Consider the following 21,628-nt stretch of genomic DNA (forward strand, 5'->3'; position numbering starts at 1 on the left):
TGGTGAGATTTCAACCGAAACTGGGTGGGAAACTTGCTTCAGAACGGGTTCCATGTTTTTACATGAACACAGCTGCGAGTGGTTGTTGCTGATCTGAGGGTCGAATATCTCTCCAAGGGCGGTTTAGCCTGTTTGCATGGGGTCTCTACAATCCTCTGTCCTTCAATACTCAAGTTAGTTATACTCTGTACGGAGTACAGACTACGGAGTAGACAGTGGGTGAATGACGTTAGTTCGATCTCTTTGTTCTGCTTTGGGGGAATACATCGACCGCTCAGGCTGTGAGCTTGCTGTTCGCCTGCATGAAACTGTTCTGCAACCAGTTCGTGTCCTTCCTTCCTTCCTTCCTTTCTTTCTTTTCTTTTCCTTTTTTTTTTTTTTTTTTTTTTTTTTAAAGTTGGAGTGTTCGGACGTGTTTTGAGTCTTCGTTCAATGAGAAGAGCTGAGCTCTTGAGTGTAAGCTGATTGGTCTCTCTGGCTGCAGGAATGAGGACTGCGTGTGCCCAACCGCAGGAACAGGTGTCTCCGGACTTTACAGAAGGCCAAGGGAATGATATCAACAGGTTTAATGCTTATGTCTTGCAGCCCAGATGTCCAGCTTCATTAGATTCACCAACAGTTTTCTCTGGTGTGGCAATAAGACTAGGAGTGAAGATTTGTATGGCCGGAACTTTGTCCTCGAGTGAAGTTTGGAGGACGGTGCGACGGTTTCCTTATTTCTGGTAGCCGCCGCTGCCACGGACCAATTCAGGCGCCACCTCCGTACTCCGTAAAACTTTCGAGGCCCACTCCGTACTTCAGAAGTCAAGTTGGACTTTTGGTTGATGGCGACAGGGATAAGCTCTGTGTAAAATATGTCAAAGTCCGGTGCAAGTGTACGATGGGAAGCGACATTAGTTGCGCGAGGTGTTCATGCAACGGTCCTTCCGCACAGTAGCGTCTCGATAACAATCAGAGCCGTCAGAAGTCACAAAAATGATGCAATTGTAGATCGGAATGAGAGGCACCAGCAAAGTCTTGTAAGGGAGTAACTTTGAAAGATTTGCAAATTATTGATGGGCCGCACTCCTGTAAATTTAGGCTCGGACTTTCCGCTGTGGAACAGGTATCGTGGACCTGTGGAAGCGCTCCTTTCTAAGTTCTATCTGTCGAACTTTTGACAGACCAAGACCAACACTTCTGTGACCTCCATCAACAGCGCTCACAAAGGCTCGTCGGGAATCCAGCTTCCCTTTTTGCCTTTTTCCTTTTTTTTTTTTTTTTTTTTCCTTGTGCAGATGGTTCGCCGCGAGAGCGAGAGCGCAGCAACGTCCCTCCTGATTTCCCCACCCCACCACACCACCCAACTTGCAAGGGTTGATGAGGGTGGCGCCACAAGTGCAATTGCGATCGGGCTATGTCATTGTGCCATCCCTGCAAATATGCAGAACACAGCCTACCCGAAAATTTGCCGTCGGAAAGAATAATACGCAAGTCTGGGAGTCGGAATGTTTGAGATTTGAAAAGAATGATGTAAGACTGTGTCAATAGTTAATAATGAGAATAATAATGATAGCATACGGGGAGGATGGCGATATCAAATTTCAATGAATGATAATGGGCGGATACAGTGGACAGAAAGGGAATGATCGAGAAAGACCCTCAGGCCTCCCTTCAGACGGGCGACGAAGCCAGACAGGCCCTGCATGCAGCAGAAGGTTCAGCCTGCATGGCCTGGTGTTGGAAACATGGAGTACTGTATTCAGTATCATACGCAATGCCAATACCATCCTGCAAGCAGGTGTTTGTCTCCCCTTTGAGATCGGTTGTCTTCGTTGCAACCTCCCTGAGGGTTCAGGATGGGAGAGAAATTTGTCTTCCACGACAAGGAAGTGATGACGCCAGGCTGATGGGCCATTAGAGTGATTTGATCTGCGAGGGTTTTAACGTCGAGGATGATGACCCAAGTTGGCTGATCGACTTTAGGCTTCAAATCAACCAACAACCTCCCCTGGAAGTGGGTGCAGACAGGAAAGAAGTGTCTCGCAGGACGGAGTAATTGCTGTGACAATTCCTCCGTCCATACCGTACGGTACTGTACCTTCTTGGGGTGTGGGACCTTTCGCTTGTGGTGACTCTCAGATCCCCCACAATGGCGCCATTCCTCATCCGAGATAGCCACGCCACTCCAGAGATTTTCGCCCACTTGGCACGTCGGGAGCGCAGGCCCACCATTCCCAGACAGGCTAGGGGCGGGTGCACAGACGCGGCTGCAAGTGTTCTGTAATTACAGCACGGCTTAGCGGTAATCGACGGCTGGCGCTGAGTGGACAGGCCCCCCTCAACGCCGCCCTGTCCCCTGCTCATCCCCCTCGCGCCGCCCCCTGAGCCCAATCATGTCCACCTTACCCCTCCCGGCCCACTCTTGCCGCTGTTTTGACAAGAGGGAAAATTTCCCTGGGTTGGGTGGGTGGGTGTGCCTCAAAGAAGCCAGGAAAATTGGGCGAATGGTGGCCCAGCGCTAGCCTCTAACGCTAGACACATGGACGCTTCTCTGTGATTCCATACGTCAAACTCGGTTTTATTTTTTGCTCCCGTCGGGTCTCCTTTTTTTTTTTTTGGGCCAAAAAATTCAAAATTCAAAAATAAGAAAAAATAAAAAATAAAATAAACCAGACTTTGAGACTAGCAGGCAACCCAAGACCCTCATCCTGTTGACCCAATTTTTCGAAGCTTCCGGGATGATCAGCCTGCGTGGATGTAAAACTCCCAGCACCCACGGCCAAGGGGGTTGTGGAGGACGATTGAGAAGTCCCCTAATTCGAACTTAAAGAGACGCCCTTTCTCGAAAAACAAAACCATGCACAATAATAATCCACATTAAAACCTCTTTTTCTTTTGATTGTGTGTACCTTGGTGTTCTACCTTTCCCTGTCCTCAAAAAGTATTACAGCCGCCCTACATTCTCTCGAGGACCCTCCTAGACATCACACCACTTTTTCTCCATATCACTCTTCACTTTCGACGCATTCTTTTCAATCACGAGTTCCTCAGAAAACCCCCGCTCCCATCCTTTCTTCTACCTTGTGATCTGTCTTTCGACATCCTTTTCTTTCATTGTGTCAGTCAAATCTCGGCCGGTTTCGTGTCATCGTTTCGTCCTCGTCCTGCTTCTACCTGAACCGTGACCACAACATCCCTCCCTCCCCACGCACTTGTTATATATCCTGCTTCTTCTCTCGGTGCCTGGGGCAGTAACCGATAAGCCACCAGCCAAAAGAATATTTTCTCAAAAAAGAAAAAAAAAAAAAAGAAAGATTTTCTATCCGCTCCCTCCGACCTCAGAATCAACCCACAATGTCTACCGATTGGTCTCTCGACTTTTGCATTGTCTGTGACAGACAAACTCTCGGGGGAGCCTACTGTTCTCAGACTTGCCGGCTCGCAGAGATAGATCAATACTCGACGTCCGAGTCAGAACCCTCGTCTCCAACATCTACAACGGGTCTCTGCCAGCCCTGGACGGTCTTCAACCAGGACAATGGGCAAAATCAACCACTCGGTGCTCCTTCCAATTTCGTTACGCCCACCACCCAGCGAGTTCACACGGCACTGTCTTCCATTTCAAATATATTTTCCAAGTCCTCCCGAGTGACTCTATCTCCAACCTCTTCGCAAACCTCCCTCTCGTCGCTAAGCAGCTCCTCTTCAACCTCTATCCCTCTATCCGGTCAAGCCAAAACCGAACTGGAAGAATACGCTGGTTGTTTCGACCAGGTTCGTGACTGGAAACGACGCTTGACCCTTTCTTGAACGAACCCTTATCCGCCAAATGTGCATTATAAGATAATTTCTATACATATCTTTTTTTTTTTCCATCGCCCGAACCTGATATCGACACAAAAGCATGATACAGGGCTCGCTGCAATTTAAGCTTCGATTACTGTGTTCTACGAGATTACGGGTTCTCTTTCGCGCTTCTCCTCTACTGTTCGATATCTCTTTATTTATTGTTTTTTTTTTTTCCTACGGTCATCTTTTACTCTCCAGGGAGGCCTCTTTTTTTTTTCTTTCAACATGTTAAGCATTTATCAAAAAAAATCTGGGCAAAAATGTTTTTGTGTTTAGCATCATCCATGCAGCATTCAAGCCGGCGTTATAACCATTTTATGTTGGTTGGGATTATTCTACACTCTGTTCAATCTTATGCAAAATTTTCTGAAATTCCTCCATTCAAACAAATGTTGGAAGTGACTTAGGGGGAAATGGTTTTATGGAAGACAGAAGAGTCCAGAAGGAGAACTTTTCTGAGGCGCATGGAAAGGCTTCTTTTCTTTACCTTTTTTTTCTCCACCCTTGCTAAAGTATTTTTGTACCTTGGAAAAGGTTCAAGGCGGGATTTCAATCCATAGTGGGACAAACAGGGAGCATTTTGGTTGCTTTTTGCGAAACACTCCTGGTGGATTTCAGGGCAATAGGTCTGGTGTTCACTTGTTTGTTGTTTAGATTTTACTGGCTAGGTCCACCATGGTTAAAGGGGGAATGGAAGTTTGTGCGTGCACTGCACTTGGCTGCTTTTTTTTCTTCCTTTGGTGCCTGATGAGCTTTTTGATTTGAGAATGTATCTTTTGTATGTATGATGACATGTCAATTATAGACACCATGGTTCGACTCACTCATCTTATTCCCTGTTGATAAATTGCCTGTCTCCCTGTGTGAAAGTGCATTGCTGAAATCTGGAACAATTGGAGCAAGACCACTATGGATCCTCACAGATGATCAAACAAATGTTAGTTTTTCATCAAAGACAAAGGAAAATGGGTCTGGCTACCCAACCAGTGCAAAGGAAAAAAGAATATTGAAGAAAAGTATTCAACTGAGGACCTTGTGCAGGCCTCAGCGCTTACCATTGGTGTTTGCTTCTCAAACCTCAACATTACACTGAACAATTGTTTTTATGAAAATCTGGAACAATGGATACATTGTCCAATAAGTATGTACGTATGTACAGGACATGCATATAAACATACATATATGTACATTTGTATACAAACATCGTTCTCCCGTTCGCTTTGGGGCCAAATTCCAGGTCATGAGGATCGCCAGGGTTCTACTACAAAAGTCCAGGTATCCAGCTGGGGGGTGCGTGTCGGCGGTTGCTCCAATAACTACTGGGGAAAATGGTGGTGCCTGTGTAACTTGCTCAGCTCGAACCATGTTGTAACATATTTGGCGGAAAGTTTTCTTTTTAAGCTGTGCGTGGAGCGTCCCTCACGATTGTTAGTTTTGCAACACGATACATCTCAGGGTCTCACTCAGATGGCGTTGGAATCCTGCATCCGTGTGGTCGCGCTGGTCTGAGAGGGGCTCTTTTCGTCCTTTTGCAAAAAACCAGACAATCCTGGTCGGAAAGAGAATTTTTAACGACTCGGGAAAAAAAAAAAAAAAAAAAAAATTTCGAGTTCGCCTCATGAAAGCTTCTTTTGACTTTCGTCAAGGGTGCATAGGGCTGGTGAACGGTGTCGTCTGATTGAGTCTCGTGGAGAGGCGCACCGCCAAGTCCTTGTGGTGGAAGCCACTAAGCCACGATTGAGCGACGGGCATATACGAGAAGATGAATTTTTAAAGGGGAAAAAAAAAAAAAAAAAAAGAAAATTGGCCGTCTGTCTCGCATGTCCACCGCTTGCAGCCGAGGTGGCAAATGCTTTTCGCTGCAAGAATTGCGATGATATCACCCACTGTTTTCAAATCTCGGTTGCCTCATGTGCTTCTTCTTCTCATCAAGGGAGAATCTAGGCTAGCCCGACTTCCACGTAGGAACGCTCCGAGGTTGTCTTTCAAGCCTATTTTGATAACTGTATGGAGTGCTCCGTACTCACGTCCAACTCTCTCAACTGCCATTCCCAGCTTCAACTCTGCTTGGTTTCCAGCAGGTCAGAAGCTTGCTGCGCTAGATCGATTTGCGTCATTACCTCTGTCTGCATGCTCTTTCCACTGCATTCTACATACAATCCTCTCCATTCTCATGATAAATTTCATAGGAAATAACACGCTGCATAACTTTTGGGCACCCGGTGCCGTCGAAACTCCTGCTCTGTTACAGTAACACCTCCGTTGGCTACCGAAAATTCTCTTTCTACTTGCATGCCCACCTTCGTTATCGAGAGCATTGACGAGTCTTTGATGGACTTGAGCATCGTAATTTAGGGCTAGGAGCCATCGGTTTCTGGTCTTTCACCCTAAGCTGTAGAATGCAGTCAGCTTATGGTACATGAATGTCATTTGTCCTCCTGGTCTACTCCGTGGATGGGGTCAATGTACCCATTCAATCGTTTTGAGATTCGCCGCATACGAAATATTGGAAGCTTCCACTCCAATCTCCAATATGGTCAAAATCATTCGGCCCAAGATATTATACCCCCATTGATAGGGGCTGGACCTAACGATGGTTACATATTTTGATTTGCTGTAATTTGCTCAATCCAAGAAAACTCACAAGGGACTAATTATTTTTGCTAATATGAAAGAGAGGTCCATGACTTTAGCGGTATGATCATGAGCGAAAATATGTACTTATTAAACCTATCTCCTTGTCTCCATAAAAGTCTCCGCGTGCCGGCCTTGGATAGCCTAGTATCAAATGCAGCTTGGTGTATAGCCCACCGTTGTTACGGAAACACTCTGCACTCTGCAGAAACTTGACGCTCTGGAAATGCTGCATGCTCTATATGAGCGTGTGGTGTTTTAGGGGGGTGGTCTCCTAGCCACCATTCCGACTTCGTCGCCGGAGAGCTCGGTCTCGTACATAGACCTGGCCAAAAAAAAAATAAAAATAAAAATAAAAATAAAAATAAAAATAAAAAATAAAAATAAAAAATAAAAATAAATATATTTCCTTTCAAATCTCGGCCACCTAGCCCGGAACTTGAAGGCTTGATATACTCTCGTTTGAGGATGCGAGGTGCTAGAGGTATAGATTGATATTGCATGATGAATTATAAGTTCCGTTGATTTTGCACAAGTTGGAAGATGGGAAAAGTAAGCTGACTGAAATTTAGTAACGCTTGAACTTGGGTTTCCATACTCATATTTCATGAACACTGCCGGGCATAAAAGTAGTTCGGTCATCCTGTCATGGATGAGGTGACCGAAAGCAGTCTCTCCAGACGTTAGAACCCCCCTCATTTTGGACATACCCCCATGAAACCAAACACCCCCCCCCAAAAAAAACCCTTTCTTTTTGAAGACAATAGGACCAAATACATTTGCAGCATGCCAACAGTAGAATCAACAGACAGAGAGAATGTGTTTTTTAAAAGAAGAGAGAGGGTAGTTTGCAACACGAGCAGCGTAGTAGCAGTCCAAACATATGATTATCTTCGTACCCTAACAGTTGAATAACTCGAACTGGTTAGGGAGGTGGTGGTAAAAAGGAAAAAGCAGCAAAACAAAATTCAGGCACTGGTTACTACAAGAATGTGAGTGATGTTCATCCACGGTATCGTCCAGGCACACCGCCTGTAGATCCTTATCAAAAAAAACACTGTCAGGCTTGAACTCATACATGCTTAATGGGCGAGGATTCCAGATAAGTACCGCCAATCTTTCGCTTCTTACTTTGGACCTAATCCGCCTGCCGGCCCCACTGATCGGACTTCAGGCATTGAGGCTTGCTCTGACAATCTTGGATTTTTGCTTTTGTCGCTCTGCCCATTCACGGCTTGCCTGTCTTCCACGCTGTGCTGCTTCTGCTCTGGCACGTTTAGCAGCATCTTCCCTTTCTTTACGCTCGCGCTCACGTTCCTGTACCAATTGACGATCCTGTCCGAATATTTCTTTCCCTCGGGACTTCTGTATTATGTGGTCGGTCTTTGTAGCTGGGGTCTTTGTAAAGGTCATAGAATTTCTGGTCTGGGGCCCATTTGTCCCGGCAAGATTGGACGCGGCTTTCAAACTGGAGGAGCGCGAGATTAGGTCACTGTTCACCGACGAATGACGCGTTCTTGGGGACGCAAAACTCGTCCGCCGTCCAAGGCGCTCATCGGATCCAGTGTGTTTTAGGGAGGTTCTATCTGTAGGGCTCGTTTGCGCTGAGTTTGAAAAATTCAATCTTGTACGTGCCTGGGCTGGAGCTTTGTGAGAATTCTCAGCAGCACTTAGGTTCGCCCTGGAGCGGCTGGTAATGGTTTCTCTAACTTCAGTAGATGGAACAATACTGTATCGAATTTTGGAAGCCTTAAAGGCCCGTCTGCGCTGTAATTCTTCTTCCTCTTTTTTAAGACGCTGCTCTCGCTGAGCCTTCATGCGCCGCGAAATGGCCTCGCCCGGTAACTCGAAGGTCGGTTTAGTGAGGGGTTTGGTGGACTTGACTGGTGTAAACCCTGGCTTTGAGGTACTAAGTGAGGCGATGCTAAGTCGGTTCGCTTTGGGCTGTTCGGTTTTAGAAGTCTTCGGCACATTGGCTGGGGTGTGACCAAGTTGACCTGCAGCGAGAGCTTCGCCAACCGAGCGGTCTGCTACCTTGGGACCCGTGCAGTTACTAGAGGTTTTGCTGGGTTTGGAATTCGACAACGTTCGTGTTTTGCAAGTTGGCTCGGGTGCTCGGCTTGGTGCTTGTCGTGGAGTCTTCGGCTTCGCATTTTCACCTGCATCTTTGGGAGCTCCGTCCATGCATGACAACCCCTCCGATATCGCGAGGCTGGTGGTCTCTTTCCTTGAATAATTGGAAACCATGTGGTTAGTCTCTCCATTTTGGCTCCTGCTAGTTTCAACCGGGGTACCCTCTCTTTGGGGGGAATCAAGACCATGATATTGAGCTGTCGGTAAAGCTTCTCCGATTTCTTCAAGGGCTTCCTCTAGAGCGTCAATAGCATCAAGGGGATCTTTTATTTGTGCTAAATCGCTGGGAGAGACACGTGAATTGGATTCAGGTGGCGCGTCCCACTTTATATCCATCCAAGTGTTGTGGGTGCAGGATTTCTGGGGAGAGCCGGTGATAATTGATTTAACAAAGGAGTCTTCACCGCTCGTTGGGCCATCCTCTCTCGGACTCTTGTGCACATCGGGATCGAATCTCGGAGTCCCGAGGGCAGGCTCCAAAGCTTCCGTTTGCATTGATGTAGGTTCCGGGATTATTCCGGGCTAGACTATAAGCAGAAAATGCCGGCCTACGAGGTCAGTCAGAGGGCGGAGTCCAAGGACGTGGGGAGAGCAAATAGACACGGGAGCCGCATACCTCGATTGATAAAAAGCAAAGAAAAGTGCCTTCAAGCTGGTCGTGCTTGCCGCAGTGGAGTCGAGCTCTTCTGCTGCTGGGTTTCGGGTTTTATTATTCCTGCTTTTTCCCTGACGGGGTGTCTTCTCGGGAAACGCGTGGTTTTCTTTGCTGGAGGATGAACGGCCAGGTCGCCAATAACCTGCTTATCAAAACTGCGCGCGAATCTCCGTCAAACTTCCTCAATTGCGAGAGAGGTGTTTGTCTATAACCCCCCAAGATTGGTGTGTACGCGAACGCGGTTTCAACAACAACACGCCACGCGTTCTGCCAAAAGGCATCATTGGCTATGGTATCAACTCTTTGTAACTTTGTAAAACGTCACCTACATAATATGGCATTGCCCAGATTCTGCCATCGTAGGTTTATTGATATGTTGGTGGCTTGGTCTTGAGGGGGCGTCATCAAAATACACGTCCGTCTCGCTCCTTAATTGGAAATACGACATCAACAAATCTTTAAGAGGGATGTAAAAGTTAACGGAACAAGGGCTAGCAGGGGAGACGCACGGGGTATTTGTAGTCAAGAACGACACCTTTCATTTTGAAGGCTCGGCTCAATCCATGAATCGGTGTTTTAACTACCAGGGGATTGCGGTTTAATTTCAAAAGGCTCCACCCTGAGCGGGCGTGGACCGTTGCAACTTGGCCCGAGACTTTACCTATTTAACTATCGTCTCGTTGTAGGTTAACTCTAGACTTCTTTCTCGCGCGTCGGGGTTAATATCGCTTATCGAGCTGTCCTGACGCGCTCGACAGCCAAGTTGCATATTCTCCTTTGATAAATCTAATACGTGTTGGATGTGTACGTAGGGCTAATGCGACAATTGAACCAACAGGAAGAACTGCGTATCCCGCCATGGATGGCAGTCAAAGGAGAACGAAACCAGGGCGCTAGGCATAGTAACTAATATGTGAGGATCATGCACCGATATAGGGAGCCGGTAGAACAAGCCGCTCCGTCCGACGCTGCCTACTCTTCTCCTAAACCCCAGATATAATATCGGAGAAAGAATTGCATACCCTGACCCTTTTTGTTCTCGGGGTATCATACCAATCTCTAAGGCTCGTTTCCTGGAGTTGATTCCAGCGGTTCAGCTGGGATGCGCACTAGCGGAGCGGGGAGGGAGGACTCCTGAGGGTTGTCAATGCTGCCCTGTTGATGTGTTGATTCGACAGCTCTGTTGTTGGTCCGAGCCATTGTTGCTGAGACGAACGAAAGGGTTTCATTAGTTATCTCAAAGGAGGTCAAATCTGTTCACACGTTTACTCACCCGACGCCATATTGATAGCCCTCAACACATTCTCCCAATTTGCCATAACACAAGCAACAGCTAAAGTACAACGCCATGTCAATGGTTAACGTGTGCGGCCAACGTCTATCGAATACAGGGTCTATGTTTCAATCATTGCAGCAACGCAAGGCTTGAAATGACAAACCTTCTGTGCCATCACGTAGTGTTTCAAGTTTCCCGTTTAATACTTCCATTTGGGTCGCCAACGCGCTACTGACATCGCGCAACTGTACAAGGTCTTCAAGCTCAGCCTTTTTAGCGGCGACTCGGGCAGCAAGAATGGACGAGTTTTGCGAAGATGAGCTAGACAGGCCGTTTGGCTGTCGTAAGGATGACCCGGCAGATGGTCCGAACATGCCGGTCGGCCGCGGGCCATGGGCCATGATGCGCAATCAAGGTTTCAACGTTCTCGACGGCAGGATTGAAAGCCACATTCTGTGATCGCTGGCGACAAGCAGCCTGCTCTGGTGACAAAAAGCAGCGCTTGCCGAGATCAGCGGGTTGCTCCGGCAGCTTCTGCTAGGGGATGATCTAACCACAAAGAGTTAAATGTCAACAAACTTCTGCTCTCCTCAAACCCATCCGAACAAGTCCAACTTCGCCAATCCAAGAAGCACAACATCCCGACAATCTCAACTGGCCGGTTCACTGACATGTTGCCATCTTGTTTTTGGCTCGAATAGAAGGGTGTTATACCTGCTACAGGAAGGCTGCTTCTAGAACCACAATTCCATGGCCCGCCTCAACGATCTTCCTCCGGCAACGGAGTCACTTGAATCTTGTGAGTGTAGAAATTGCGAGCGAAACGCCATAGTACTAACCAACTCCATTAGTGAAGCGACGATTTATTCGACAGAATAGGGAAATTGCTCGAGCAAACTCAATTCAATCCGCGCGGATAAGAACACTTGAATCCGAAGTGTCCAGACTCCTTACCGAAAACGTTGCCCTTCGCGATGAAATTAGTTATCTGAATAGGGAAGTTGAGAAGTGTCAGGGTAGTCAGCGCTTCGGTGACCAGTTGTTCTCTGTCAAGGAGAAACTTGAAGCAAAACTAGCCGAGCTATCCATTTTGGTTACCGATCTTGGTTCGTTGCCTCGGAGGGCACACCCTATTACGCCAAAGGAATCGCATAGTTCTGATTTCTTGCGGTCTCCTTCCTGTGGCCGACAAAATGTGAAGCCTGAAAAGACTGTCTCGACAGGAGACGAAGATAGACTTCCTGTCATCTGCGAAGATAAATATTTTCCGAGGTTAACTCCTGAGTAAGAAAACACGCCTGCCTTGCTCCACGCCAAAACTTGCTAGTCTAACTTGTCCCAGGGTTGAAGAAATTCCCGAATCACCAATAAACGATCAACTGCAAGAAGACACGCTACCTTGTTCGATATCAGGGTCGCTTTTCTCTCTTCCTGCTAATGTCCCCAGCCCTTTCTTCGCAGAGAAATCACCCGAGAGCAGTAAATGCTCCAAGGTCAATTTATTGTCCCAAAATAAATTGCCGGCCCTTGAACCGCGAAGGAAACGTAGAGATAGCTCGTTTCTACAAGATATTCTTCCCAACGCTGAGCGGTTTACAGACCCAGATGGATATGGCCATAAACCTCCAAGGGCCGGATCCAAACGAAAATTCGATGTACAGGAAGAGGGAGAGCCCGGCTCAGCGCATTCCAACTGTCAAGATGATTTTCAGTTCACCCGCCTAAATGCATCATCCGAGGACCTGCCACAGGAGATAGATATCCGTAGCGAGGACCAACCCATGCAGAGAGTCTCCAAACACAAAAGGCAACCTGTGGGGGAAAAGAAGCCTGGGCGTCGAGCCTTAGGACCAAGTAAGTGTATCTTCCCTTCACTATTCACATATTTTTGGCAAATATTTAACCATTTGCTGCAGAGAGCACAAACACAAACCTAAGGTCACCGGTTAAAACTGATTCAGAAAAAGTTCAGCTGAGAGGTGAAGGAAAACGACATTTCGCACAAATCAATGGAACACCGTGTAGCAGGACAATAAAGGACGAGCGCGGCAGTTTCGACAAGCTAAAGTCTAGTGTTTTAGAACCTAACTTATCTGAATTCAACCCGAAGGCACCCATAAAGGGAGCCCGTTCACCCAAGGAAGTGGGCCACTGTTTAGACACCGACCCACCAGTTGCTACCCCAAATATGGTCGATCGCGCTGCAACGTGCGAAAGCGCAGACATACTCCCAGAGCCGGGTCCGACGGACGGTAAAGCATCTGCAAATACAAGGACTAGACAGTCTAGACGATCAAGAGGACCTGTGAGCTATGCCGAGCCAAACCTCAGAGATAAAATGAGACGCCCCACAGAGGAGCTTGTTGATGCCGTTGGGCAAGACAGATTTCGGCGTATTTCGAGATCGCAGCCCGAACATTTCCAAACGCCCGAAGAAGGTGACACTATAAATAACAATCCCGTCCAGGCGCCCCAGGATCCGCCAACAAAATTACCCGATCATGAACAAATGGCGGAGGGATGTTCCGCCCATCCTGATGGGGATTACCATAACGGGCAATCAGCATCTAGCATTGCTATTTCAACTCTTGTTGCGGGAAGTAAAAAGCGTTGCCAGACAAAAAAACGAAGTGAAACACGGAGGTACTCGTCAAACCCATCACTTGATGCTAGCCATGCCCATTTGACGACGAGGACTGATATGTACAACAAAACACCACCTGCTGAAGGGATGTTTGAGTTCTCCACGGAGGAGACTGCGGCTGGCTATGCTAAAACCCCAATCGACTCAACGCGCTTGCAACGCGGCCCTGCCACTAGGAGACGGAGTATGATGGTCTAAGGGCACCTATTTATATTATATACATTTTAAACGTCATCTCTCATCAAGCCTCAATGTTCCATTGACAAAGTTCCCAGCTTCCCTTTATAGCAACAAACTCGGGACATCCTAAAATGGGTTCGAGTATGCCGGGGTGGATAGGCTATAGAGAGCGCAGGAAACCGACTCCGCCGTAATGCGTGTTTCAACGAGATGATCATCAGTCAAAAATTCATGACTCTTTTGGCGAGCAGACGAAAATGTCCCCCCACACGAATAATCATCCCATAATAAATGTCGCGATTCTTCATATGTAAACTAAATGCCAAAGTAGTGGTTCGTAAATCCATTATCGTCACTATACTTCCAGAACTTGTCAAGGGCCTTCCCCAGTGCCTTCCCGTTTTTCGTTATACTTCGGCACCCGCTCATAAGCGTTTACCTTTGGTTTCGTTTTTGGTCGTTTTCTGCCGTGACCTGAATGCTCACTGCCACCATGATCATGATTGTGTAAATGACGTCTCGGGGAGCGGCTGTTGGTCATTCTTGCTTCTCCACTATCGATTTCGCTGTCGCTATTGCTCTCGGAAGAGTCGGAGTCGGAAGAATCTGACTCTGAACTGCTTTCGCCAACCTCTCGGGGCTTATGATATATGCAACAGACTGGACCCAGAAGTTTTATTAGTTTAAAAAAAAATGGATCGAAGGTCTTCAAGCGCATATTTCTCCTAGGTGGGATTATGTACCTTTTGAGCTCTTTTTGCCTTGTCCTTCGTTGTCGACAACGTCTTCAGCCCATCGTATATGTCTCCGTTCGGCAGGGCTCTCCTCTGTGGCCGTTGCCTCACCTCGTAGCCTTAGGGTTCCAGTAATCGGTATTCCCCGTCTCGTCTGTTGGATGTTGGAGGATTCGACATGGGTAGCAGTTATACTAGGGGCGGGCGGGTTTGGAGGTCTTGTTCGCGCCATGCTAGATTTTCCCTGGTACAAGGTGGATAATATGTTTCAATACTATTTTAGAGGCGGGGACAATGAAGTTATTGGTGATGGTTTGGAGTGAATCAGCAAATGGTTCAAAGGCTCTGATTATCACAAAAGAACAGGTGTGGTGAGAATGTTCCGCATTGGGGGCCCTTGGCAGCATTAGTTGTTGTTGTGATAAGCAGCCATCCCAAGGCTGATGAGCTTAACTAATGAGCTAAAATCCCGGACCAGGTCCTCCGTCCATACACTGTTAACCTACTCCGTACATAGTTAACTGGTTAGGCTGACTACGGAGTACTCCGTAACTTAGTTAATACAGATTGAAAACTTCATAGGTGACTAATTAAGTGTGCGTGCGACAGTAAGTTAATACTTGCCCCTTTCCCGTCATGTCTACAGAGTACTACGGACAAAGTTCAGAGTACGCCGGCCGTCGTGTCTGCAACAGCAACCAGATAGAATTATCTGGGGTTTTTGAGATATTTTTGGTGAATGAAGAAGTATACATTTAGGAAATTGACAACTTTGAGAATGAAATACAGGACCCTCTCTGCCTGATAAGAGAAATCTAGATTCCCAACTACATTAATGACATATGACGCCACTGCCACCAGCATTGAAGGCAATCCATCCACCCATCATGCTGTTCAGCCCGTACGCGAAGGCTGCCTTGATGGGCTTGTGAAATTTCTTAGTAGACTTTGTAACTGCGAATGGTTCTGGCGGACATCTTGTGATTGCCTTTGCCGTTACGGTAGCTCAACTTTTTGCAGTTCTTACTGGCGTAAAGCTCGAAAGTCTTTGGGTCAGGCCAGTTATTGGTTGCGGGACGGAAATTTGCACGGTTAACTTTGAGCGCAGGGTGGAACTCGATGTTCTTACAGCCGGAGTCTCTGGTTCCGTGCGTTTTGACATGGCGCTTGTCGGTGGTGTAAAGATCCAGGTTCCACGCTGAGGCGAAAGCGAGGGAAGAAAGTAGAGCAGCCGCAGTGAGTTTCATATTTTCCTGTGGTTTTGTCAGAAATAACCCAGGACAATATCTAGAGTCCGGACTGGGGCACAAACTATGGGACCGTCTTTTGAGCGGAGCTGTTGCGGAAGAATGGAGTTCGTGTCGCGGTGTCGAATCGAGGCAAATATCGCTGTTGATGATGTCGAACCTTTACCAACTTGCGAAGGAAGAAGCCTCGATTTATAGCTGTCTGGCTCATGCTTTTATCAGCAGGAACCGAGCTCCTTGTCTTCCTGGATACGAGGACGGTCAATGAGTTTTGAAAAGCACCAGCTGAGAAATGTAACCTGATCCACTGGTTACGGGTCAGGCTTTGACGGGCACACCATCCAGAGGGGAGGAAACTTGATGATGCCTCCAAGGGGAAACCTTGTCTTTCCCTGGGCCAGTTAAGTTGTCCTGCACCTCAATGAAGACCATCGCTTCCGCGCATCTCGGTCGGCTAAAGCGCCTTCAAATGCAATACAGTGCAGGCGGCAGAACGCGAAGCCACGGGAACTGCTTCAAACTCCCGTCAGCCGTGTTCGTATTCTAATATATATGTGGTTAGCCAGCAAAGTGTGGAGGGTCGATGTCGGCACATATGCGGCCTTGATTTTCCAATAATAGAAAAATGGGAGTCCAGACTTCACTTTACATTTCCGGATTTGACGGGGGCGAATGATTGTTCGCCGTAGTGCGGAGGGCGCCTCGTGATACTCCAACGCGGGTCTTGAAATTGTTCGGAAGGATCTGGTTCGAAATCATCGAAGCCCGCCATTGGTGCCAAGTCTTGATTTAATATGAGGCTCCAAACAAAACAGACAGGAAGTCAAGTGTCCCAAACCGAGGCCGCGGGTATGACCACTTTTCAGTGAGTGCTCGCAGGAGAAGGGCCCAACGAGGTGTTGAATGATATTTTTACCGTAATGCAGCCCAATATGGCCTCAAAAACTATTCCAGTAACCTGCTGCATCGTCGCGGCTTACGTCCTGCCCCGGCTGGAAACCGAGAAGAGTGAACCGCGGCGGCCCGGTCGTTGCCCTATTGCCTGAAGAGGGATCAGGGATCAAGTTTAAGACGATTCATTGCCAAAATACTCCGTATCCGGGGAAATTGGGTGGAATCAATTTGAATCTCGTTGCATTTTGCGTGACATGAACATAAGCTTCAATACGGAGTATTCTGGGAATAAGATTCTATCCTGTAACTATATTTGACCCGTTATCACTTGCACCATTCACCAAGAATTGCAAATCATACTTGTCATGGCGCCGTCAAGAGTCCAAAGTTCATAAACCGCGCCTACGACGGGGTACTCTGCATGGGTAGTTGACCACGGAGTCCTCTGTATATTATCTGGTATGGAGTATGCAGTTCATATCAATGGTTGGTCCTAGGAATGCATGTCCTAAGATAAAATCCACTTTAAATCGTGGCCGCCTTATTCTCCAAAATGGAGACTGCATGAAGTACTTCATATGCAAAACTGGGCCCGTGAAGCACCAAAAAAAAAAAAAAAAAAAAAAAAAAAAAAATTTGACCGGCCGGTCCCAGTACATGTGGAGTTCCGACATCCAATACCATTGATTTAAATTGATATTCTTGAAATAGTGAATATCTACAGCCTCCAAGGTCAGCACTATCACAGTGTTTAGCTGTGCAACAAATGGAAATGGCAATGTGGATACATCCAACAATACAAGTGGATGGACAATATTGATACACTGCTCAAAATTAAACACATGTCTCCCTATTTTGTGGTTTCCTGATCTCTTAAAATAGTAGCTTATCACGTCCTCATAAGCGAGGCATTACCGCTCGTCGTTCCTTGTGCGGCCGAGGCGGGTAGCTAACAAGCGGGGGCACTTCGAAAGCGGTCCAAGCCTGGGTTCAATCTGGATTTGTGTTGTAATGGGGTTTTAGACACCGTAGAGCTCCCACCCATCAAAGATAAAACCCTTTGAATACGATGTCCGCGAGCGATGGGCACAGCGATCGGCGGACCTTTCAAATTCTGTCCGCAACTCCTCGTCGAGTCAAAGTTCATCCTCCTGGTCCATCTCCGCCGGTTTTAAGAGACCGCCCACTTTCATTGCCCGGTCTCTTTCAGCAGCCTTTGCTTCTCTAAGGGCTTGTTCCCTTTCTTCAGCATACAACTCCGCGTTATCCCCGGCAAACTCCTTTAGTGAAATCAAAAAGTCTCTCAGATGCGTCTTGAACTTCGCAAAGTCATCGTTCAGAGTGAATAGGCCTTGAACAAACTGTTTTACTTGCACCCTAGAGCGGTCAATGTCAGATGTGGCGGTTGACCAGAGCGATGCGTTCGACTTACTCTTGAAGGTTTTTAAAGGCACTCTGGAGCAAACTTCCCACATACTCCTGTAAAAATTCTCTGTTTGAAGTCCCCATAGGTGCTTGTTCAGGGGAATAGATGGGCTGTTGGATTTTATTGGTAGTAACGAAGAAGAACATGCGCGAAAGGAGCATCGCTTGAGACTTGAAACCTATAGAACCATGTGAGTCGAGCTTCCCACACTCAGGGTTTCTCCTTGACCTACCGGCTTTGTGATCCGTATCAGTGAGAACGAAGAAAACATCCTGCAAAATGGGAATGTAAAATTGACGGAAGAAAATGCTTGACGTTTGTAGGTCAGTCTCTGCCATGTTGTTCATTAGTTCAAGACACATGGTAAGGCCAGTGTTTTCCACTTCTCGGTTATCATGTTTACTAGCCCACATGCAAGAGTCGATAACAAATTTGAACTGGCTGGCGTCCAATTTAAGGAGGGCTGGGAAGCAATAGAGATTGATAGCCTGGAGAAGCTTGAAAAAGCTGACACGATGCTCCGGATACTCGTGGAAATCTTTATTAATCATCTCGAGAGTGCATTCAAAGATGCTCTCCATAATGATTGGAACCTTATCTTCCATGAGATTCTGTGATGTTGTTAGCGGCAATGCTCTATCGTGAGAGGGTAAATACGCACATGAAGTTTATGAATAATGGTAGTCATAACATTCAAAACCTCTGCCTCTCGAGCATCTGGCACATTTCGATTATAGTCTACTAGGACAGCTTCGAGAAGTGGCGGTACCATTCTGGTGTTAACCATGTCCAAATCATCCGCTTTTTCAACGTAGATATCGATGAGCTTCAAAATTTCCTTTTTGATGGTCCTAAGTCCACGAACTTTTGGAGTTTTAGTGGCGATGTTTCCTGCAAGAGGTTAGCAAAAAATCATCAAACAGTAAAACATGATAGTCACTTGCCATCTCTCGCAACCGCATCGTTAATCAGTTGACTGGAAGCCCGGTACATGTTCAGCATATCATGATAAATACGGCCTATCTGGGAATAGAAATAACTCCCGATCGAGGAACACGCAGCGACATTCGTTTTCATGATGTTACCTACAACTTTAATCGTCTCCCCATCTTGCAAAGTTGCAGGATCCTGGTTCGCCCGATTTATAATGCTATCCCACGCGGCATTTGGTAATGACATCAAGTTTTCAATCAACCGATCCTGTATTGACTTTTGACCCTGGGCGGAAATCATATAGCCGCAAGCTTCATAGAAAGTGTGAATTTGCTGAGGGGACAAGTCGCAGGTAATCTTGCTCATTGATCCAATAATTTCGTCGATGAAGGGCTCTGCCTCGCCGGGCTGGTGCACAACAAAATGCCTTTTACATTTGTTGGCAATTTTAATAAATGTATCACAGGCCATATCCTGGACGCCTATTTTTTTCACCAAACCTTGTTAGCCAAATCCAGGGGGTTCCGACGCTATACGTACCTTCATGAGTTTCATGCATGAATTCGAAAAGCTTGTTAACCACCGTTTTCAAGAACTTCCAGTGTGCTTTCAAAAATCTGGGATACTGTCCGACGATGTACATGATGTTACTCGCCACCACTGCTTTGTTATCTTTCCCGCGCTTCATTTCGGTGAGTCCAAGGAGATCTTTAATAACGGTGACGAGGAATCTCTTTTCTGTTTCTTCATTCATTGCTCCAGATATCGACCCAATGGCCCAACATAAAGTGTTGCAGTTCGCCCATGACCATTCGGTCCCATCAACTTGCTTGGCTAGCTTGTCTGCCATGATATTCTCTGTATCGACAACATCAAGATGCGTAAGATATACCAAACATTCCCTCGTAGTTTTATATAGCTGGATCGTATCGCTCTCCTTGACGAATTCGCGAACGATTTCGCCTTCATCATTCTCGACAATTAACACTTCTTCCGGCCGCACCATCTTTTCAATCATCACAGTTCTGAGACTCGACAAGACCTCGGCGTATTTATGTTTGCGAAGAGGATAATTGGCAAGAGTGCTAGGATTAGGAGCCCCTCCATTTGACAAACCGCTCACACCCATGCTAACTAAAGGGTTGATATCCGTTATTGGGAGTTGCTGCATTTCTTCATATAGCTCCTGGACTAGTCTTGTCCAGTACTCCAGACAGATCTTGAAAATCTCACGATCGTCGATTTGGCTAATGCGGATGAGGTAAAAATGTCCGTGAGTCAGGTAGTCAAGATTGGGGAGCCTTTCGATAAGCTGGTACATGGTCAGATTGGCTTTGTTTGGAGATTAAGAAAACAAAAATAAATAAATAAAATAAATTACTCACATGTAAGCGCACACTAAAGAAGTTCGTGAGAAAAAGTGCCAAGTTGAGAACAAACTCTTGATCCCTGGAGTTGCTAGCCGCGTAAGTTTGCCTTAAATCTAATGATAGGGGAATGATTTTGGAAACAGTTGTCAAAGTCTCCGTAAACATCTGTACCAACTTCTCGTCGTACGAAAATTGAGGTCCAACCTGTAGACTCCCGATCTCGGTCAAGCACTTTAATGTTACGTTTCGAAAGTCGGGCACATCCAAGAAACGATTGAGAAGAGTATTGATGATAGGTGTCTCAAAAACGTAACCTAACGGGATCCAATTGAGAAACCGGAGAAGCGTTTCTAGTGTCGCTTTGATTAAGCTGCTTTGAGTAGCAGTATTAAGAACCTCGGAACATAGTTGAAATATAGAAGAAAACTCTTGACACATTGTGGTTTTCAGGTTCCGTGCCTTTGTCGAAGTCATTTGGTCCTGTGAATAGTCGAAAACTTCCTCGGACAATAAACGAAGGATCGCCATGTTGTTCTCGCAGATGGACAAACTCGTGTGGCAAGATGAAATTATTTCGTTAATAAACGTAGGCCAATTATGCGGCCATTCTTGTTTCAAGATCGAAACGAGGACGAGGTTGAGTTTATTCAAAAATGCTCTTTCGCTCTTCAACTTTTCCTCAGTTTTGGAGTGTTCAATGATGCAATTGACGATGAAGTTTCGGATACCTAGGGAAAGGTGAGCAACGCATATCTAAAACGAAAACGATCAGAGAAGCTGTACCTTGACATTGCTCTCGCGGAAGAACCTTCCATCGTGTCATAATCACATCGTCTAAGACCTGCAAGGCCAAATCTATGAGGAGTTAGTGGCCTAATTCAAAATGTAGCATGAACTTTTACAGCTGCTTGCATTTTGTTTGAACATAGTTCGACTCTTGTAGAATATTTCCCACTAATAACCAGGCCTCGGGGTTTTGTTTGAACTGCAGATATAAGTAAGCATCTCGGCGCGATTAGGGATAAAATTGCCTCGGACTGGCTGGTCACACCTCTGTTAATGATTGTTGCGCTTGTTTTCTCTGATCGAATCAAGGGACATTAGCATCTGCAGTTATTCATAATCCTCGGGTCTTAGGACAACTCGGGAAGAAACGTACAACATCGCCTGAGCCTTCGTAGAAAGCTCGGACAGTGTTATCCAGCTCCTGTATCGAAACCGACATGGTGCACCAAGGTTAGGGATACACCCCGCGAGGAAGATCAATCCTTCTTTTTCCAGCTAGGGTGCAAGAATTGAGGTCGACCTGGTGAATGTGAGTGGGATGAGGAAGCAGTTCTTAGCTTCGAATATCAGGGAGATGGACGAGTGGGGAGGGGTAGTTAACTAACTGAATAACCAAACGAGTTAACTGTTGGACTTGGGGACTTGACCAGTTAGTTAATTTGGTTAGTTAACAGCTGCGACCTATCAATAATTTGCAAGGGGGAATTAACCAGCAGAAAGGATCATCCTCAACCACCTCAAAAGGAAAACTAATTACCGAGTAGCTATCAACTGTTAAGCCACACAGTGAACTACAGAGTACAGGGTCCAAATGGATAATTAAATGACCCCATTTCTCAAAGTGTGCTGCAGTCCTGAGAACCAACTTGTTAGTTAACTTAAATG

The 21,628-nt window shown here is 46.5% G+C and overlaps 8 protein-coding genes across 8 annotated transcripts; 2 read left to right on the top strand and 6 right to left on the bottom strand.

Annotated features, from left to right (window-relative positions):
• Positions 1-1,576: 1,576 nt before the first annotated feature.
• CIMG_07208 (uncharacterized protein) lies at positions 1,577-2,346 on the bottom strand (the record flags this gene model as incomplete). Its single annotated transcript, XM_001243311.2, has 3 exons — positions 1,577-1,681; positions 1,754-1,990; positions 2,071-2,346. The coding sequence occupies 3 exons, from the start codon at positions 2,344-2,346 to the stop codon at positions 1,577-1,579; spliced, it is 618 nt and encodes a 205-aa protein (XP_001243312.2).
• A 715-nt stretch (positions 2,347-3,061) lies between these two features.
• CIMG_07209 (uncharacterized protein) lies at positions 3,062-4,418 on the top strand. Its single transcript, XM_001243312.2, has one exon. It carries the CDS (start codon positions 3,337-3,339, stop codon positions 3,790-3,792), a length of 456 nt encoding a protein of 151 aa, XP_001243313.1. The 5' UTR covers positions 3,062-3,336; the 3' UTR covers positions 3,793-4,418.
• A 2,538-nt stretch (positions 4,419-6,956) lies between these two features.
• On the bottom strand, positions 6,957-9,224 carry CIMG_07210 (uncharacterized protein). Its single transcript, XM_001243313.2, has 2 exons — positions 9,215-9,224; positions 6,957-9,146 (listed from the first exon to the last, which is right to left on the bottom strand). The coding sequence occupies exon 2, from the start codon at positions 9,091-9,093 to the stop codon at positions 7,636-7,638; it is 1,458 nt and encodes a 485-aa protein (XP_001243314.2). The 5' UTR covers positions 9,094-9,146; positions 9,215-9,224; the 3' UTR covers positions 6,957-7,635.
• Positions 9,225-9,853: 629 nt separating this feature from the next.
• Positions 9,854-11,002, bottom strand: CIMG_07211 (DASH complex subunit DAD2). Its single transcript, XM_001243314.2, has 3 exons — positions 10,693-11,002; positions 10,527-10,586; positions 9,854-10,458 (listed from the first exon to the last, which is right to left on the bottom strand). Exons 1-3 carry the CDS (start codon positions 10,928-10,930, stop codon positions 10,313-10,315), a joined length of 444 nt encoding a protein of 147 aa, XP_001243315.1. The 5' UTR covers positions 10,931-11,002; the 3' UTR covers positions 9,854-10,312.
• A 168-nt stretch (positions 11,003-11,170) lies between these two features.
• Positions 11,171-13,989, top strand: CIMG_07212 (uncharacterized protein). Its single transcript, XM_001243315.2, has 4 exons — positions 11,171-11,328; positions 11,381-11,813; positions 11,872-12,383; positions 12,446-13,989. The coding sequence occupies exons 1-4, from the start codon at positions 11,280-11,282 to the stop codon at positions 13,369-13,371; spliced, it is 1,920 nt and encodes a 639-aa protein (XP_001243316.2). The 5' UTR covers positions 11,171-11,279; the 3' UTR covers positions 13,372-13,989.
• CIMG_07213 (type 1 phosphatase regulator YPI1) lies at positions 12,621-14,473 on the bottom strand. Its single transcript, XM_001243316.2, has 2 exons — positions 14,097-14,473; positions 12,621-14,013 (listed from the first exon to the last, which is right to left on the bottom strand). Exons 1-2 carry the CDS (start codon positions 14,317-14,319, stop codon positions 13,727-13,729), a joined length of 510 nt encoding a protein of 169 aa, XP_001243317.1. The 5' UTR covers positions 14,320-14,473; the 3' UTR covers positions 12,621-13,726.
• Positions 14,474-14,883: 410 nt separating this feature from the next.
• CIMG_07214 (uncharacterized protein) lies at positions 14,884-15,833 on the bottom strand. Its single transcript, XM_001243317.2, has 2 exons — positions 15,400-15,833; positions 14,884-15,340 (listed from the first exon to the last, which is right to left on the bottom strand). The coding sequence occupies exon 2, from the start codon at positions 15,332-15,334 to the stop codon at positions 15,026-15,028; it is 309 nt and encodes a 102-aa protein (XP_001243318.2). The 5' UTR covers positions 15,335-15,340; positions 15,400-15,833; the 3' UTR covers positions 14,884-15,025.
• A 1,030-nt stretch (positions 15,834-16,863) lies between these two features.
• Positions 16,864-21,571, bottom strand: CIMG_07215 (exportin KapK). Its single transcript, XM_001243318.2, has 12 exons — positions 21,349-21,571; positions 21,117-21,263; positions 21,009-21,038; positions 20,870-20,942; positions 20,741-20,812; positions 19,973-20,685; positions 19,128-19,899; positions 18,599-19,069; positions 18,316-18,545; positions 17,887-18,265; positions 17,661-17,832; positions 16,864-17,605 (listed from the first exon to the last, which is right to left on the bottom strand). Exons 2-12 carry the CDS (start codon positions 21,180-21,182, stop codon positions 17,365-17,367), a joined length of 3,219 nt encoding a protein of 1,072 aa, XP_001243319.1. The 5' UTR covers positions 21,183-21,263; positions 21,349-21,571; the 3' UTR covers positions 16,864-17,364.
• Positions 21,572-21,628: the final 57 nt, after the last annotated feature.

The sequence above is a fragment of the Coccidioides immitis genome, assembly GCF_000149335.2.
Source record: "Coccidioides immitis RS genomic scaffold supercont3.2, whole genome shotgun sequence".
Lineage (NCBI taxonomy): Eukaryota > Fungi > Ascomycota > Eurotiomycetes > Onygenales > Onygenaceae > Coccidioides > Coccidioides immitis.

Bases quoted from the DNA above. Each gene is read 5' to 3' on its own strand.
- CIMG_07209 (XM_001243312.2), top strand. From the start codon at position 3,337: ATGTCTACCGATTGGTCTCTCGACTTTTGCATTGTCTGTGACAGACAA.
- CIMG_07210 (XM_001243313.2), bottom strand. From the start codon at position 9,093: ATGCAAACGGAAGCTTTGGAGCCTGCCCTCGGGACTCCGAGATTCGAT.
- CIMG_07211 (XM_001243314.2), bottom strand. From the start codon at position 10,930: ATGGCCCATGGCCCGCGGCCGACCGGCATGTTCGGACCATCTGCCGGG. The intron at 10,587-10,692 runs GTTTGTCATTTC...GTTGTACTTTAG, and splicing joins ACTACGTGATGGCACAGAAG to CTGTTGCTTGTGTTATGGCA. The intron at 10,459-10,526 runs GTGAGTAAACGT...CGTTCGTCTCAG, and splicing joins GGCTATCAATATGGCGTCGG to CAACAATGGCTCGGACCAAC.
- CIMG_07212 (XM_001243315.2), top strand. From the start codon at position 11,280: ATGGCCCGCCTCAACGATCTTCCTCCGGCAACGGAGTCACTTGAATCT. The intron at 11,814-11,871 runs GTAAGAAAACAC...AACTTGTCCCAG, and splicing joins TTTCCGAGGTTAACTCCTGA to GGTTGAAGAAATTCCCGAAT. The intron at 12,384-12,445 runs GTAAGTGTATCT...CATTTGCTGCAG, and splicing joins GCGTCGAGCCTTAGGACCAA to AGAGCACAAACACAAACCTA.
- CIMG_07213 (XM_001243316.2), bottom strand. From the start codon at position 14,319: ATGGCGCGAACAAGACCTCCAAACCCGCCCGCCCCTAGTATAACTGCT. The intron at 14,014-14,096 runs GTACATAATCCC...TTCTGGGTCCAG, and splicing joins AGGCAAAAAGAGCTCAAAAG to TCTGTTGCATATATCATAAG.
- CIMG_07214 (XM_001243317.2), bottom strand. From the start codon at position 15,334: ATGAAACTCACTGCGGCTGCTCTACTTTCTTCCCTCGCTTTCGCCTCA.
- CIMG_07215 (XM_001243318.2), bottom strand. From the start codon at position 21,182: ATGTCGGTTTCGATACAGGAGCTGGATAACACTGTCCGAGCTTTCTAC. The intron at 20,813-20,869 runs GCAAGCAGCTGT...AACTCCTCATAG, and splicing joins GAACTATGTTCAAACAAAAT to ATTTGGCCTTGCAGGTCTTA. The intron at 18,546-18,598 runs GCAAGTGACTAT...AACCTCTTGCAG, and splicing joins CGATGCGGTTGCGAGAGATG to GAAACATCGCCACTAAAACT.